We start from the raw sequence: 19843 nt of genomic DNA, 5'->3' as shown, positions 1-19843 counted from the left end.
CATTATACTTAATTTTTAGAACACAAACTATATATTTTTTAAAACATACGTTATAACATATATTTTAACTTTTAAAACACGAACTATGAAGTTAGAACGTACGACATATTTTTTAGAACATACGTTATGTTTTTTAGAACACGTGTTATGTTTTTTCGAACATGAGTTATAAATTATATTATAGAATAAGTGAAAAAACGATCGAAATATCTACTGATTTTTTTAGAATATTATACTTAATTTTTGGAACACAAACTATATATTTTTTAAAACAAACGTTAGAACATATATTTTAACTTTTAAAACACGAACTATGAAGTTTAGAACGTACGACATATTTTTTAGAACATACGTTATGTTTTTTAGAACACGTGTTATGTTTTTTCGAACATGAGTTATAAATTATATTATAGAACAAATGAAAAACCGATCGAGATATCTACTGATTTTTTTAGAACATTATACTTAATTTTTGGAACACAAAATATAAACTTTAGAACATGCGTTATGTTTTTTGGAACATACATTATGTTATTTAGAATATGAGTGTTATAAATTATATTATAGAACAAATGTAAAAATGGTCCATATATTTACTATTTTTTTTTAAATATTATACTTAATTTTTAGAACACAAATTATAAAGTTTAGAATATATGTAACAATATTTAGAACATCGTCCTTAACATTTTAAAATATAAATTACAAAAATATAGAGGAATTAAATAAATAAGAAATTAGAGCATGTTTTTGCATTTTTTTTTCTATTAATAATTCATTATTATGCATATTTCTTTTTTTATTAATAATTTATTATTATGCACATTTAATTGATATTAATAAGTGCATGTATCAAATATTAAACAATGAAAACTAAAAGGGTCGTAATATATTACGCAGCGCGACACATAGTACATAAGAAAAACAATTGGCTTAGTGGTAAGTAATGTGGAGTATAGATGATGGGTCTTAGGTTTGATCCCTCTAGACAACAACATTTTTTTTAAATTTCCTTACCCAAAACTACGTAGTTTTGGGTGGTTCTCACCTAGGAACGGGTTCTCACAAGAGCCCTCTCCTATATATATATATATATATATATATATATATATATATATATATAAAGCTGATGTTGCTGATGGGATTCAAATCCTGGCCTCCTCACTTACACTTCACACTCCTTACCACTAGCCATTTGCCTTTCTTGTGTATTATGTTGCGTACTGCTTAATATACCAATGCCCTTGTAGCTTATATTGTTTGATATTTGATGCATACACTTATTAATATTGATTAAATTTGCATAATAATAAATTATTAATAGAAAAAAAAGAACTTTGCATAATAATGAATTATTAATAGAAAGAAAATGTCCATAATAATGAATTATTAATAAAAAAAATCCAAAAACATGCTCCAATTTCTTATTTATTTAATTCCTTTATATTTTTGTAATTTATGTTATATAAGAAAATATATTTTTTAAAACATACGTTAGAACATATATTTTAACTTTTAAAACACGAACTATGAAGTTTAGAACGTACGACATATTTTTTAGAACATACGTTATGTTTTTTAGAACATGTGTTATGTTTTTTCGAACATGAGTTATAAATTATATTATAGAAAAAATGAAAAAATGATCCAGATATCTACTGATTTTTTAGAACATTATACTTAATTTTTAGAACACAAACTATATATTTTTTAAAACATACGTTATAACATATATTTTAACTTTTAAAACACGAACTATGAAGTTAGAACGTACGACATATTTTTTAGAACATACGTTATGTTTTTTAGAACACGTGTTATGTTTTTTCGAACATGAGTTATAAATTATATTATAGAACAAGTGAAAAAACGATCCAGATATCTACTGTTTTTTTTAGAAAATTATACTTAATTTTTGGAACACAAACTATAAACTTTAGAACATATGTTATGTTTTTTAGAACATACGTTATGTTATTTAGAATGTGAGTTTTTTTTTTGAACAAAAAAATGGCCCATATATTTACTATTTTTTTAAAACATTATCTTAATTTTTAAAAAACACAAATTATAAAGTTTAGAACATATGTAACAATATTTAGAACATCGTCCTTAACAATTTAAAACATAAATTACAAAAATATAGAGGAATTAAATAAATAAGAAATTAGAGCATGTTCTTGGTTTTTTTTTTTATTAATAATAATTATTATGCACATTTGTTTTTTTCTATTAATAATTATTATGCGAATTTAATCAATATTAATAAGTGTATGCATCAAATATTAAACAATAGAAGCTACAAGGGCATTGGTATATTAATCAGCGCGCGACAAAATACACAAGAGAAGCTAATGGCTTAGTGGTAAGCAACGTGGAGTGTAAGTGAGGAGGCTAGGTTTCAAACCCCAGCAGCATCAGTGTTTTTTCATTAGATTTTACACTCAAAACTACGTAGTTTTGAGTGGTCCTCACCTAAGGAGTGTTCTCACTTGATCCCTCCTATATATATATATATATATGGTTTAGGAATTTTTTCTTTTGTTGAATAATCTAATTATTTAGATTATTTTTATCAATGTTCAAAATTTTTTTTTGTTAACAAAAAAGAAAGAAAAATAATGAATAAGGAAATATGGAATGCGGATCTCCGAGGCGTGAATGATGGTGAATGGGATCTCGAGCTTGTATTATCATTGATGGTGGATATGGATGTTCAGAGTTTACTTCAGTTGAATGCAGGAGGTTATTCGGAGCACGATAGGATGATTTGGTACTTCGATAATAAAGGAATTTACTCTGTGAAGTCCGGCTATTGAGTGGCAATGGATCATGAAGTGATTGAACCCAAGCTTTGGTCCCAAATGTGGTTCTTTAAAATCCCACCTCGGGTCAAGATGCTAATTTGGAAGGCTTGTCGAGGTTATCTACCGGTGAAGGAAGCTCTTGCATGTAAAGGTGTCCTGATTGACAATTTATGTCCACTTTGGAGTGAGGAAGGCGGGCATCTAATTCACCTATTTGTCAATTGTGCTTATGCGAGCATCCTTTGGCGGCACATGGGTATCGACCACCATGTACCTGGTACTGATTTTTTTGAAGACTGGTTAGAAGACTTGTTCGAACCTAAACTGGCAGAGGCAATGGGTCTTCACAGAGCTCTCCAATTCACTAGGGACGGACAATGGAATCGCCTAATTATTGAATCCGACGTTGAGGGCCTGATTGTTGCTATTCAGTTCGACGTCTGTGACGAATCCGAGTATGGCACTATTATAACCTCGTGCCGTAGATTGTTAGTTGTTAATTCAGAAATCTCAATTTGTTTTAGTCGTAGGTCTGTCAACCAAGTCGCCCACGCTATCACAAGGGAGACATTGTCTTTGGTTACGCCTTTGTCCTGGCATACTGAGCCTGAGTTTTTACACCAGACTCTAGCTGCTGACGCTTTGATAATTCATTTCTAAAAGATCACGTGGCCTCACCCAACCAACAAGTTTCTCCACCGAGACATCTTTATCCATCGAGATGTTAAAGAACTGACCCAATTCAACCTCTAGCCACCCGTTTTCTCTCTCGTTCGGTAATCACCTATGGAAAATATCTCTACACGCCACAAATACCAGCGACTCCATGTCTCCATTCATAGTCCGCCGCTTGAATCCTATTCTCTCGTCAAAATACACATTTCGAGTGTTTCTGCTTAATTGTTCTTCACTAAACCCTAAAATCGATGCAACTGGCGAATTGAATCCATAAGCCCTTTCGTCGAGCTTGAACACGAGGAATGTTATGTACATTGTCGACGTAGATAGCCGATTCGTATCGATTTTGCCGTTGATTTGGAGCCGCCACCTCTTCAAATCTGGTTAATTTGAAGGAATTGCCATTATTTTAGATATCAAATTGAAATCCAACCTGGAGTTAGGATCGAAAGTCCATTTCCAGTGTGGCGAATAATCTCCCCAAACAATTTGAAGATCTATTGCGGAAAGCATGAAACATTTCTTTCCACTCCATTTAGCCAGTGAGAAACTCTGATTTTCAAAATTCAAATTCAATTTCAATCAAGTATATCGGTAAATTGAGGAGTTGTACGGACCTTTCCAGGAGGCTCTAAGAGCATGTCTAATGGGTGTTACAAGTGTGTTACTTGTAACACCACACTTGTAATACCCAACTGTTAGAGAAGAAGTGTTTTTATTGTTCTAATTTTAAGTAAGTTACCTGCAGTAGTAACAAAGAAATTGTGGGACCATTTGAAAAAACTTGAGATGCAGTAGGTGGTTTGTAATTCACGCAGGAGCTGATGCATTGCAAATGGTGTACACGCGCGTAACTCAGCTCCCAATGTGAATTAAAAAGTGGCAGACAACTCTGTGCCACTTACTTTGTTTTTTTTAACATATATTTTTTTATTAATTATAAATTTTGTTCAATTTTTTTAATGGATAAGTGGGCCCTACAATTTTGGAAGTAACAAGCATTATACTGGAGTGTTTTCTGTGAGAGTTTATTTTGCATACCTGGCACCTCAATGTAACAAACAAATGTTACAACCAGTATACATGCTCTAAATAAATTTTGTACTTTTACATCTAAATATAATACTATTATTTTACAAATAATAAATATCAAATAGTAAAACTAATATATTATTAACTAAAATTCAAATAATATAATAATCACCGGTCATGAGAGAAGCAAGCAGATGATAAAGTACTAAGTTTTGAAAATTAATCTTGGATGGTGGAACTCAGACCTAATTGCAATATTATATGAAAAGAAAGAGAAGAATTTATCTTGTTGATTAGAGATTGGTTTATTATGAATTACAAGCTTAAACCACTGTTTGACTCTTTTCATTTGACTCTCGATCTATCCAAAGTTTTATCATATCCAAAATATTATCATTTGGTCACTGAATTATCCCGATTAATGAAATTTCACCCAATTTAGTTATAAACTTAATAAAACTATTGACATGTGATCATATTTTGAAAAAAATAGATAAATTTTGAATTATCCCATTAATTATTTTTTTTGCATAAGACGGCATGTCAATTTCATATGTCGAAATATCACCACATATAAGAAGGATAATGATTTTGTCAAATGCTTCGTCAAAATTGAGTGAAGAAGGTGACCAAATAATAAATTATTAGCCAAGTAACAAAATTTTAAATAAATCGGAAGCTAAATAACATTTTAAACCAAATTACAAACCGTAATTAATAATCTGAATTTCATCTTGTAATTTATAAACGTTTAACAATAACAAAATACCAAAATAGTGGGTTCTACATTTGAATTGTTTTCAAAGTGTTAGTTTTTTTTTAGTACTATGCATAGGAAAAACGTATAGGACAAATGTGAATATTAATACAGGTGTGTTGTAAAAAAAACACAAAAAGTAAAAATGGAGAGCAAGCTGGATATTAGGTTAGGAAGTTTTTAATTATGAAAAACTAATATAAAGAAAAGGTACTTTTATGTGTAAAAAAAAAAAAAGAGGCCTCACATTTTGGTGAGGTCCTAGGCGCAGGCCTAGAGAAACTCCCTTAGAGCCGGCCATAACGAGATTGATACCTTTCTTCTGTTGTCGATGAGGATTGGATTGTTACAGAGATTGAGAAAGAGCTGTTTCTTCGACAACAACGACGGCACTGAAGAATTGGAACCGGAGAGGATGATCTGATAATCAGATGGCAAGAACTTCTCAACCGTTGTTACCAAACTTAACCTTATACATTTATGTCCTAAAACACCTATTTCCGTTTCATTTAAATTTACATTTATCTTTAAATTTCACAAAAAGAAAAAGAACTTCATAAATAATATATAAGAGGGTACAATATTGAAAAAATTGAATTATCATAAAAAAAATGTAAATATTTTTATTTTTGGATTTTGTTTTTATTTGAAAGATGCTTATAAAAAGGAAAAATTAAAGTTAGAAACCGCAAAAAATAAACCGGCAGTTAGTTTAGATTGAAAAAAAATTAAAGTTAGAAACTGCAGAAAATAAACAGGCAGCAGAAAAAATTAAAGTTAGAAACCGTAGAAAATAAACCGACAGCTAGTTTAGATTGAAAAAATTAAAGTTAGAAACTGCAGAAAATAAACCGGCAGCTAGTTTAAATAGAAAAAATTAAAGTTAGAAACCGACAGCTAGTTTAACTAGAAAATAGTAAAATTAGAAACCGCAGAAAATAAACCGGCAGCTAGTTTAAATAGAAAAAAATTAAAGTTAGAAACCGACAGCTAGTTTAAATAGAAAATAGTAAAATTAGAAACCGTAGAAAATAAACCGGCAGCTAGTTTAAATAGAAAAGGTTTTATGTTATTTTATCTAACAATAATAGCTGTTTAATGTAATCGTTGTTATTTTTGAATTCTACGCACGTTACATATAGTTTAAATAGAAAACATTTTATGTTATTATTTTATTTTCAGAAATAGATGTAATATTTTAAAAATGTATATACAATATACTTATTTTTGTCGATACGTGTAAAATATGAGATATGTATGAGTTGTTGTTAATAAGTGATCATATATATATAAAATAAAATTTATGATTGAAAACATTATTTCGTTAATAATATTTAGGGTAAATTAAAAAAAAACTTTGTGGTCATGTTTTTATTTATTAATTATATGCCTATGACTCTTTTTTTTGTCCAAATAAGATTCAGGTTTTCGTTTTGTTAAAAACGATGTTTTTTTAGTTGATACTATAAAAATGACAGTTAACGAAATCAAAATAAAAAATTACAAAAATTAAAATTGTTTATACCATATTTACTATGAAACTAATTTTTTTATTTTAAAAAATCATAATTTCCCGAGCTTTTTCTCTTTAAAATTCACTTTCTATCTCCTCATCAAACAACACATACATGATCTTAAAATTAAAAAGTTACAGAATTAAAATTACTTAAAATATCATAAACTTTTGAAAATTTGCAATTTTGATGTCCTCAATGCTCATTTTAATAGTGTAAAACAAAAAAAAATATTCTTGTTTTTAACAAAACAAAAAACCTCAATCATAAAAAAAGAAAAAAACTACGTCGAGATTTTGACAAAAACAACCCAGAAATATGCAATTTACAATATATATATATATATATATATATATATATATATAACCACAAGATTTTGTTTAGAATTTACCTTAATAACTATAATTGATCTATAATATCTATAATTGATCTAATTTATAATTGATCATAAAACATTAGAATTTATAATAAAATTGATAATAATTTTATCTATAATTGATTTAATTTATTAATATTGATATATTATTTATAATTAAGGTTAGAAATAAATTATTACTATTACTTACCAAATTTTTATTCGTTATTTGAAAAGGAAATTACCGTAAAAAGGAAATCATCAAACCTTAACATTGCTACAGTGGACCACGAAAAAGAAAAGGATCAATTACAAATCTAGACTAATTGATGGGGTCCATTAATATATTTAATACACTTTCCTTTTATTTTATCAAATTAGACACTTTCATTCATTCTGGACAAAAATATCATTAGTTGTATATAACCTAATCTCCAACAAGCTCCTTTTCCTTTTCATTTCTTTCAAATTCTCACAACAAAATTCATCAATCCAATCCAAGATCTAAGCATATTCAAGTTCATGTAAGTATTCTTTCTTCATTTTACATATATATTTTTCAAATACGCAGTTGGTTAGTTGGATACTTTTGCGTTGAACCTGTCATTTCCGATTTCCCCAAATCTATCGATATGTCGTATTTAGTTATTGTAAACCTACGAAGGCTTCAAGATATTTCGTCATGTGGTTCGTTGCACCTGAATCAATTATCCATAAAGGATCTAAATCAGTCAAAAGAACAGTAGAAGATATATAAACTTGACTAACAAGCGTTTTAGAAACATGTACCTTAGGGACTTTGCATTCAGACGCATAATGCCCTCTTTGCTGGAAATTCTAACATTTCACACGTGAGATATTAACTTTGCGCTTGTTCTTTTGTTCTTCCATTTTTTTTTGGGTTCCTTTGTTTGCTCTTTGCCTTTGCCATAGAAACGCTTGCGCTTCTTTCCTTGAGTTTTAAGAACATTCCCACTCGAATGAGAACCCACACAATTAGCCTCGGAACTCACTCTGACGGCAGCTAATCGGTCCTTTTCCAGCTCCAGGTGGCGGCTGACATCCTCAAAGGTCGTAACAATGGGTCAGGTGCATCTTCATATCCTCCCAACTATTTGGCAATGAGCGAATAACAACTTGAACTTTCTACTCATCAGTCAACTTGTGACCTCCTGCATCGAGGGAACTGATCATGTTAGACATTCCTCTCAAATGCTTCCTGATAGTGTGATGGGCTTTCTTTCTGTAGGTATCAAACTTTATAGTAAGAGACTGGAGTTTAGTTAGAGACATACTTCCAAACTTATCCTTCAAAGAATCCCATAGATCCTTTGGTGTCTCTTTAGCTCGATACTTTTTTGAGATCATCATCCATCGCACTAAGCAAGATGAGTCTAGCTTGAGTGTTTTTCTTCTTCCAAGCCACATAAAGATCCATATCCCTTCGATGCTGAGTAGTAGTTCCTTCCTCAGGTTCGGCATAACCGTTGTTAAGGTACTAAGAACATCATTATCCTCAAGCAGATACTCAATTTTGACGCTCCACACATCATAGTTGTCTCTGTTAAGTTTGAGGTCTTTGCATAGTTCAACCACTATTGATTTGGTAGCTGAAGTAATTATGATACAGATCTACAATGAAATAATATTACATGACTTATTAAGAAGTTCCAATAATACACGTTTAAGTTGTTTGTGCAACTTATATCTGGTCAATCTCAATTTCACACTAGAGTTTAATTCGAAAAAGAGACATAGTTAGGCTCTAATCACCCTCTCATTCTAATGTTCAGTCTTAATTAACTAGATAATATGCATAGAAAACATTTATTATTAATTTGGAATTATCTTAATGGTTGTTAAGCTAATAATTGAAAGATTAATGGTTTATATAGTGCTCTCATTTCTATCGTAAACAGTTATAAAAGCTAGGTTACATGAACATATTAAACAACAAACCATTACAGGAAAAACAAATTGATTTAATTTCACAAACATTAAATCTAAAAAAATGATGTTATTTTCTACGTTGAAACTAAATTGACACTTTCCTAAAAACTTTAAAGCTTTTAGGATGCTTTATCCCGTTAGATCTAAACTGGAAATTAAAATCATCACATAACTTAAATTTAATAAGTCTAAATTTAATGGGTTGCAAACAAACAATGTCAATAAGGCCTAATCTCTATTCCTTAAACAACAAACCCACCTTTCAAATGACTTTCAACACTTTTAATACGAATTCCTAATTCACCATTTGAATTCTACAGTAGTGTTCACATGGACCCTAATGAACACAATGGATTTGGTCATTCACCGTTAGATGTAGGCTGATTCAAATCCTAAGGCGGTGATTCAAAGTATCCTAGGGCTTAGATTTAATCAGCCTAAATCTAACAGTGAATGACTAAATTCACGTGGTCATCAGGGTCTATGTAAAAAATACTGATGAACCCTAACATCGATGCAACTAGCGAGTTGAATCTATAAGCCCTTTTGTCGAGCTTGGACATGATAAGTGATGTGTACATTATCCACGTTGATAGTCGATTCGTATCGATGTTTCCGTTGATTTTGAGTCGGGATACGTTTATAAGCTCCGCCACCTCTTCAAATCTGGTTAATTTGAAGGAATTCTCATTATTTTAGATATCACATAAAATAAAAATGGGGATCAGATTGAAATCCAACATGGAGCGGAAGTCCATTTTTAGTGTGGCGAATCATCTCCCCAAACAATCTGAAGATCTCTTGTAGAAAGCATGAAGCATTTCTTTCCACTCCATTTCGCCAGTGAGAAACTCTGATTTTCAAAATTCAAATTCAATTTCAATCAAGTATCTATAAATTAAGGAGTTGTTACAAAGATTGAGAAAGAGCCATTTCTTCGGCAACAATGACGGCACCGGAGAATTGGAACAGGAGAGAATAAAGTGATGATCAGATGGCAAGAATTTCTCCCAAACTGTGTCAGATTTGGCGGCGTTCTTGAACGCAGAAGAAATTTTTGATAGAACACAAATGGTTTTAAGATTTGTAAAGGACAAGATGTTTGCTATGCAACCTTTAGGCAACGTAGACATATCTCCTCTTTTGATGTTGTCCCTTCACATTTGTGATAAGATTGACAAATAGTTGATCGAAGAAGAAGAATGAATCGGTATTAGGATAAAATGAAGAAACCCTTACATAGAGAAGAACGAAAAACAGAAAATATAGAAAGCCTTACAGAGAGAAGAATGAATTTGTATTAGGATTCATAATATATGTTGATTTTTCATTAACTAATATTGATTAGCTTCCAAAAAAACTAATATTGATTAGATATTATTTCCTTTTATTCGAAAGTTAATAATATCTAATTACCGTAACATCTAATTTATTTTTTATTATTAATAAAAACAATAATAAATGGAGTTGATCCCATTAATTTTTTTCAATATTAATATATTTTTTATTATTATGGGTAGTTATAGAACTTGTGAAAGTTAAAAAAAGTTAGGAAAAGTTTTCTTTCTGTTTTTTTTATTTCTTTTCCTTTTTCCTTCCATCCTTTTTTTTCATAATTCCATATTCCAGCAATTTCTTGAAACAAAAATTACACCAATAAATTTTTTGTTTTGTAAGGAAGATTTTGAGATCGATATTACTATTTTTCTGACCAAAAGGTGTTGTGATCGGAGTAGGTACTCTTCACCAGAAAGTGTTAGATCTCAGTCTTTTAAACGACTTTACTAGTGAAATGAGCGTAATTTTGAACTTCCCTGAATGTTGGCTATCTCGTGGTAGTCTTTGTTTGCTCTTTCGATAACTCGGGAAAACTTCCGACGATCGATCACCATGTTCGAGTGAGCATTTTCAAACAGAATTTTACCCCTTTCGTGTAGGTTTCAGTATTTATAAGTTCTTAGCAATGTTAGCAGGCTCGGACCAGACCGATCGGTCGGATCGGTCGAACCGAGGTCCGAGCCACTCCGATTATCCGGAGAGACTCGGGGTCAACCCGGGACCCGACGGTCAGTCCGGGAACCCATGTGACCCCGGGTTTTCATTTTTTTATTCATTTTTTTTAAGCTAAAATTATTATACGATTTAAAATTTAATTAAATTAAAAGGAACAAAAAATATAAAACGTGTTTGTAAGACACAGAACATAAAAAGAAAAAAAAACCTAACAATTTCCCCAATATCAATCGATCTTCCTCGACTTCGCCAACTCCACCTCGACTCCGCCTCTGTTCCCGACTCGGCCTTTGTTCCGCCGCCCCAACGCCTCTCTTCCGCCAACTCCACCTCGACTCTGCTTTGTTCCGCCTCTTTCTGGAACATGTTTGGGTTTCTGTAATTATTAAAGTGTAGTGGATGGATATTATATTAGTTCTTTAATCTTTGTTTATTTATAAATTATGAATGATTTTGGCAGCATTATTTATTTGTGGGTCATTTGATTATTCATTTGTGGGTCATTAAATTGAATGCTTTCTTATGCATTTGTAAGCTGTTTATTTGATTGCAATTTGCATTCACTAAGCATACATTTGATTGATAGTTGTGTGAAATTCTTGTTGTTGATTCTGTCAAATGAGTTAGCAAAACTTGTTGTTATTTATTTCAGAGATTAATTATTATGTTCTGTTATGTTTGTAAATTTTGTTTAGGTAATGGAATCAACGGAAAATTCTAGTGATGTTGCTAATAAGACTCAAGAACCGAATATAAGACACCGAACTGATCCAACTTGGAGATTTTGTTCAGAGGGAACAAATTCAAAAGGAAAGAGAGTGTTGATATGTTTCTATTGTAAAAAAGAAATTGCGGGGGGGGGGGGGGGGGGGGAATTAACCGAATGAAAAAGCATATAGCAGGGTTGAGAGGCAATGTTGTTATTTGCATGAAAGTTACAGCAGAAGCTAGATTTTTACTTTAAGGATCGCTGAAAGAAATTGAGAATGCTCAGGGGAATAAGAGGGCATGTGTATGCATCAACGAAGATGATGATCAGATTGAAGAGATTGCATCATGTCCTTCAAAACATGTTGATAGCGGTGCATCCTCCAAAGGCAAATCGAAAGCTGGTGAGATCACTTCTTTTTTTTAAAACTGGCACTGCAGATCCTATACAGCCAACAATTAAAGCTTACATGCAAAGTAAGGAAAAATGGCATAATACAGATATGGCCATTGCTATGTGGTTTTATGATGATTGTAATCCTTTCAATGCTATGAACTCTCCATTTTTTCAAGATGTAGCAGATAGGATAGCAAGCATAGGCCATAGATATAAAGTCCCTGCTTTTCATGCATTATGTCTTAACTTGTTGAGGGATGCAAAAACACAAGTTAAATTACTTGTGGATGCTCATAGACAACACTGGGCAGAATTTGGATGCATTATCATGGGTGATGGATGCACAGACACCAGACAAAGGCCACTTATTACTTTTTTGGTATATTGCTCAAAGGGTTTGTCATTTATTAAGTCAGTTGATGCTTCAAGTATATTTACAGATGTTGAAAATGTATGCATACTATTTGGAGAAATTGTTGAGATGGTCGGTCAAGACAATGTGTTACATATGGTGACAGATAATGGTGCTAATTACAAAGCTGCTGGAAAGAAACTTTCAGAGAGATATCCTACCATTCAGTGGTCTCGTTGTGTTGTTCATTGTATTAACTTGATAATGAAAGATGTTGCAGAAATTCCAAGTGCAAGAGATGTTGCCACTTTAGCTTCAAAGATTACTATATTTGTTTATAATCACAAACATACATTGAACTGGTTAAGGAACCGACCTGGTTGGACAGAGATAGTGCGGCCTGGTGCTACTCGTTTTGCCACCACTTTTATTGCATTGAAGAGTCTACATGATCATAAGAATGATTTGCAATCTTTGGTAATAAATGATGAGTTCAGACAATATTTGAAGATGCCTAAAGGTAAAGATGTCAAACAAATTGTTTTAGATGAGCGGTTTTGGACCAACAGCTTGATGTTTGTCAAAGTAATGACACCTATAATGTGTTTTCTACGGATTTGTGATTCTAATGAAAAAGCAGCACTTGGTTATGTATATGAAGGGATGTATAGGGCTCGTAATGGCATAAAAGATTTGTTTAAAATGAAGAAGCATTTGTACAAGCCTTACACATCTATTATCAAGAAACGGTGGGATAGGATGTTGCACCGAAATCTGCATGCCGTTGCATATTGGTTGAATCCAGCTTTTCAATATGATGCAACTAATTTTTGCAACAAATCAGAGATTATGAGATCATTGATGGATGTGATTGATAATCAGAAGCTTTTGAACAAAAAGAAGTTGGTTGATGATATTGAGATATTTCGATCAAGATTGGGAGGTTTTGCTAGAGATTTGGCTCTCGACAGTTGCAGAACTATGAGACCGGGTAAGCTAATTTAAATATTTACTATTTAGTTTTGAATCAATTCATTTTCTGATGCTCTTATTAAGTTTGTATTTATTATTTAACATTACTTGTTATAGATATATGGTGGAGAAATTTTGGTTATGAAGTGCCAAACTTGCAAAAGTTGGCAATTAGAATTCTTAGTCAGACTGCTTCTTCTTCTGGATGTGAGCGTAATTGGAGTGTGTTTGAGCGTATCCATACTAAGAAGAGAAATAGATTGGAGCATCAAAGACTTAATGATCTTGTCTATGTTCATTACAATTTGCGTTTGCGCAATAGGTATAATTATCTTATTGAATAAGTTTAATTGCTTTGTTTAGGTCTTAATTGTATGGCAAATAGATTTATTCTAATTGGTATGTTTTATAGGTCTAATATTGGGAAGAAAATGTTTGATCTGGTTGATTATGAATCAATTGATGAAAATGAGTTTTAGATAGTTGAGGATGAAAATGAAGGAGAACTTGACATGGATAATTTAGAAAATATGCTTGAAGAAGAATATCCAAAACTTGGTGATGATTCATCTCTCAATTTGGAAGGTTTGTTTATAAATGATGATGATGCAATATTTGATGAAAGCAATGAAGATATTGAAGGAAATATCAATGGTGATGATTGGTTGAACCATGGAAGAAGTACTTAGTTTGATATTTGTGTCATTTTGTTTAATGAATCCATTTTTATGTCATTTTGGTTTTTGAAATTGGAGCTTAGTTTGATTTGGATCATCAAATTGACAATGTTGATATGGATTTATGGTTTAAATGGATGGTTTAAATGGATTTATGTTTATGATTTATGGATTTATGTTATTTAAATGGATGGATTTATGGTTTAAATGGATGGATTTATGGATCTATTATTGTTATTTTGGTATGTTGAATTATTTTTTATATGCTTTATTAAAACTTCAAGGAAACAGGTTATTTATTTGTGCAAAGTTTTGTAAACAGATATATTATTATCATTATTATATAAATATAAATATAATTTTAATATATATAATTAATATATTATTTATTTATTTATTACGTCATCCGGTTCGATCAATCCGAGCCATTCGGTCCGACCAAGTGACCCATGACCCAGTCACCAATCCGGTTTGATGTCCGGTCCGGTTCTGATAACATTGGTTCTTAGTCTATTATGAGCATTGAATTCTAAGTTTAGAATTTTATCTTTAGTTATAGAAATATTCGATTAATTAGACTGATGCGAAACTTTAATTGATATTACTGGGTTTAGGAGCATTCCAAACATACATTTGCATATCTATCATTTTTTAAACATGAATTAATTATATGAATGCGTTCAACATTTATAGGTGAGCAAGTGATAGGCCTGTCAGAGATTAACGCAAATTAGCCACCTCTCTTCTCGTTTTCTCCTCCCTTTCTCCTTTGCCTGTGGTCGAATCCCAGAGGTATGGGTGGTGATTGGCATCACTTTGGCTGAGATCGTTGTGTTGACGGAGACGTGGAGTCGGAGGAATAGTAACGAATCCCTTCACTAATTCACTAATTGATTCAGACATTAGAAGAAGCAATTGAGATAATTAGTTGCTCGTACCGCTGGTTAAGGCATATGCAGGCAATTGTTGCCTGTACCGCTGGATCAGGAAAAGTGATGGTGAAGAAACATGAAGAAAATCCATTTCAAGACGTGTCTCCCGAAGAAAAAAAAGAGGATATTCTAGCACTGATTGCAGAAGGTCGCCAGTGAAAACCATCCATGACACTGAGGATGATAAAAGGCTTCAAGATTGGTACTTAAAAGATGCTTAAAATAGAATGAAAGGGTTGGAGGTTAGCAAAGGAATGGTCGTTGAAGTGAATTCAACAGATGCTTGGTTCCCAGCAAGTGTTGTTGAGGAAGTTGGCTTTAATTCTTTCTTAGTGGAGTATGATCATAACCATATGAAAGAAGTGATTGACTCATTCCATGTTCGATATATTCCTCCTAAGTTGGAGGTCCAAAAATTTAAAATCTTGGAAGTTGTTGATGCTTTCCATGATTCTTGTTGGAGAACAGGTTCCATTGCCAAAATTCTCAAAGAGGGAAGATATGCCATCCTTTTGAAGTCCCAAGATAAGGAGATAGTGTCCATTCATTCAGAGATAAGGCCGCACCTACTTTGGACCAACGACAGATGGCAAATACCAAACATTGCACAATGTGAAGAGAAATTTTATGGTAAGAAGTTGAGGAAGAAGTCAACCCCTCTTAGTAGAAACTCAACAAGTAATGAACTAAAAGCTCAAGCTAATAGTTAAGGCTCAATAATATATCCTATACTAATCTCCGACAAGGCCAACAAGAACCCAAACAATTTGATTAGCTTTTGAATGAGAGGTAACTGTAACTACTTTTATATATATATATATATATATATATATATATATATATATTGTTTTAGTAATTATGTATCTTGTTTACTGTTTCGATGAATCACTATCTACATTCATGTCAATTGTTATAGACTTTTAAGCAATTATGTTGTATATGCATGTGAACAATGAACTAATTCCTACGAAATATTGGCCTCTACATCCAGATTCACGAATGATGTAATCAACCGAGTAAAAAAATGACAACAAGCTTTCTAAAAGTGTAGGATTTGTATATTACTATTCAACTAAAAAGGCAGCCTCATAATTAAGGTATGAAGTTCTTTCCAACGATTAGGTAAGTCAAATTCTATCTGGACAAGATTACTTAAAACATATATATATATATATATATATATATATATATATATATACACACACACACACACACACTTAAGCTTCAAAGAAAGGAAAGGTAGGGATCAATATTTAAAGAACACGATCAGAGTCGGGATGAATTTATATTTTTCTTTATTTATTTAATCCTTAGACTAATTTGAACATTAGAATTTCTACCTTGTTTTATAGGTCCCTCACATCTAGGCTAGAATAGAGATTTTGAATTTGGATAAAATATGTTCGACCTGGGACATTCAGCTTTTACTCAAGATTTTTGAATTTGGATAAAATATTGTTATCCCCAAAGATCTACCAATTATTTATCGAAAAATATTCAGCGTGCAATAAATAATATTTTCTCCCTTTTAACATTTTAAAAATTTGTCACACTAATTAAAAAGTAATTATTGTTAGAATTAATTAAATTTTATTTAAGTAATTAAGAAATTCCAGTTGATAAAATCAAATATCTCAATTTCGAGTTCTCGGATAAGCTAAAAACAATATTTGTAGTTAACCATAGTCATAGTTTTCACGTATCCATAAAAACTTCAAAGCTCGATCCCGTCCCAATCAAAATTTTTAGGTACATGCTCTAGTACATGGGGAAATTTTTTTATTTAATAACTTCATTTAATAATTATGTTTGACATAGTTTGTAGGTATTTTCCTCTTTAATCTCATAACTTCATTTAAGTTTATTATAAGTTATATGTTCAATTTGTTTGTTTTAAGTTTAAAGTTGGTGTTTTTTTATGAAAAAAAATTAAATTAAATAACAAAATGATAAAACATTATACATTTAATATAATTTGAGCTCTGAAAAATGTTAGATCTATGTTAGTAAATTTATTTTAGCTCCTTAATATACTGATTATATAGATATCTTATTAAATTTCCTTCCATCGAGTTTAATTAGGATTCTTTTCGTTTGCTTGGTATCTTTATAATTTGTAGATATATGTATAAGTTTTTTTAAAATAGCTATTCTCATTAAATTTTTCTAAATTTATGTATGTTTCAAATATCAAAATATATATCTTCATTAAATAAAAAAGGGATAAATTATTAAAATAATCTTAAAGTTTTTGAGACTGTACCAATTTAACTCTAATATATAAAATAACATCCTTTTAGTCTTAATGTTTGTGAACGACGTCACCAGAAAATTGGAACCAGAAAGAATGGACTGATAATCAGATTGCAAGAATTTCTCCCAAACGGCGTCGGATTCAGCGGCGTTCTTCAATGCGAGAGAAACTGTTGATAGAATATAACCCATTGCTTCCAATAACACAGTGCTTCAACACGTGAGGGGCAACACGTGGATTAAAATGACAATTCAGAACTGACTCACGACGGAGCGTGACTTCCATTCGCTTAAGCCGAATCATTTTCAATCATTATGGCATCTGCTTTTGCTTTCAATGGTAGTTGGATTGCCTAGTGGATTGTTATGTTAGTTTGATTTGCACTTTTTTTTAAAGGTATCGGCTCAACTCACTAGGAAGATAGAACAAAAATGATTTTAGGAGTTGTAAATGACATGACGTTTGCTATGCAACCTTCGGGTAAGGCATGCATGTCTCCTCTTTTGTTATTTTCTATTGACATCTGAAACAGTTTCAAATTTGTGTATAAATTTGAATATATATGGCATATTTTGGGAGAATTCTATTATGGTCCTGATCCAAGTGAATCCGAGCAATCAGTACTTTGAGAATTCTACTGTGGTCTGAATCCAAGTGAATCCAAACAACTGAAACTTATATGGCAGATTTTTGGAGAATTATACTATGGTCCGAATCTAAGTGAATTTGAATGACTGGAACTTGACAAATCAACATGTATTATGAATCCAAACAATCAGAAATTTACACGCCAACATGTAGTGTTAATGTATTGAAGTTTTTATTATGAACCTAAGATTATAAAAGAAAATTCAAAGTGGAAGTTTCAATCATTTAAATAAAAAGTTAAACGTTATTTATGACCTAATAGCATACATATGAAGCTTAAAGTGTGTACAACATAATACAATTTCATCCAAATTAAACATAGTAGAATTAATTTGTATGGGATGAGGATTTTACCTTTTCAATTGTTTTATTTATATGGCTTTCTTATCAAACTTAACTTATTTAAGTTGTATTTTAATGTTTAAAATAACTAATGAGTATATATAATTTAGAAAGATTGACATCTACAAATATCTGTATATTTTTTTCATTATAGATAACAATATGTGCGTTAAATAGAATAAGAATAACAATGAAAGAATTAAATGGATTGATAAACAATTTCATACGTTCTTAAATTATCTAACAACAACAACAACAACAACAACAACAACAACAACAATAATAATAATAATAGAGACATTTATATAGTGATTATTTATTAAACTTTTTTTTTATTGAATTATCTAATTTTTTTTATCAATGTTCATGTATTCTCTTTTTAACAAAAAGAAAGCAAAACAATAAACAAAAGAAACAACGCAATCTGAAAGGGCCGAAACTCAGCCACAAGATAGACCTAGAAAAAAGCAACCCTAATGTTACCTTCAAAGATCATATGATAAGCAGGCTCCCGAGGGGACTTCAAGTTGAAAAACATGGATACGAGCATGTCTGCAACTCTGTTTTGTTCCCGAAAAATATGGTAGGATTGAATTTGTTGAAAAACAGAGGAATATATTTGAATACATAAAATCAAAGAACTAGAGACAACACGAGAATATCTAGAAGCAGTTAGATAGTTAATAACTTTTTTATTATTCGACTCGACCAAAAGCTTCGAGATATCGAGGCTAGCAACAAGACCAATACCAGTATAAATCCCCCACATAAGCATTAAAGAAAGACCCCAATCCAATGTTATAAATAAAGCTAGCCAACTAGCCCCTAGACGCATCACGAATAGCGCCACCTACTATAATTTTTCCAGACTCAAACCTAGATTCATCTATGTTTAATTTCACCCAACCATCATGTGGCCTCATCCAACCAACAAGTTTCTCCACCAAGACAACTTTATCCATCGAGCTGTTAAGAGCCATGAAACTTTCCTTGAACAACTGCAAATTATTAACAATAACATCCACATGGCGAAAAGGTAAGTCCTAATCCGCTTTAAAAATCATAAGGTTGCGATAAGAACCAGCAAGAAGTGAAATTAATTATACAAGTATAATTATAATACAAACCTCAATCGGAATTTATTATTGACATGATATCATATTATAATTTGTAATTCGTGATTCACGATAAATTAATGGAAACTGAGACATTAATCTAACAGGTTGAGACGGAAATTTGAGACAGAATGAAATTTTCCGTCAAAATGAACTGGCGAGAGAATTTCCATGGTCAGGCGTGGCAGAATGCGAGACAGAAATTATTCTGTCATTATGGGAAGGCTGTAGGGACACGACTGCTTTTCTGCGAGGTTAGATTGATGGGTCCAAAACAGCTTTCAACTTTGAACAGTGACTTAGTTGATATTTAATGCATGAAGTTTTAGTCGGCTGGAGG

The 19843-nt window shown here is 31.5% G+C and overlaps 1 protein-coding gene across 1 annotated transcript; it reads right to left on the bottom strand.

The window, feature by feature from the left end:
* Positions 1-3587: 3587 nt before the first annotated feature.
* Positions 3588-10226, bottom strand: LOC136200480 (F-box protein PP2-B3-like). Its single transcript, XM_065990855.1, has 4 exons — positions 10064-10226; positions 5590-5666; positions 3888-4037; positions 3588-3773 (listed from the first exon to the last, which is right to left on the bottom strand). The coding sequence occupies exons 1-4, from the start codon at positions 10224-10226 to the stop codon at positions 3588-3590; spliced, it is 576 nt and encodes a 191-aa protein (XP_065846927.1).
* Between the last annotated feature and the right edge of the window lie 9617 nt (positions 10227-19843).

Source organism: Euphorbia lathyris, chromosome 7 (assembly GCF_963576675.1).
Source record: "Euphorbia lathyris chromosome 7, ddEupLath1.1, whole genome shotgun sequence".
NCBI classification, from domain to species: domain Eukaryota; kingdom Viridiplantae; phylum Streptophyta; class Magnoliopsida; order Malpighiales; family Euphorbiaceae; genus Euphorbia; species Euphorbia lathyris.
The sequence above is the reverse complement of the archived record's forward strand: the minus strand, read 5'-3'. Positions and strand labels throughout refer to the sequence as shown.

Excerpts from the sequence above, each read along its gene's own strand:
- LOC136200480 (XM_065990855.1), bottom strand. The coding sequence starts at position 10,226 with ATGTCTACGTTGCCTAAAGGTTGCATAGCAAACATCTTGTCCTTTACA. Across the intron at positions 5,667-10,063 it reads TCATCACTTTATTCTCTCCT|TGCCGTCGTTGTTGTCGAAG; the intron begins GTTCCAATTCTC and ends CCAATTCTTCAG. Across the intron at positions 3,774-3,887 it reads ATTTGATATCTAAAATAATG|CTCGACGAAAGGGCTTATGG; the intron begins GCAATTCCTTCA and ends CTCGTGTTCAAG.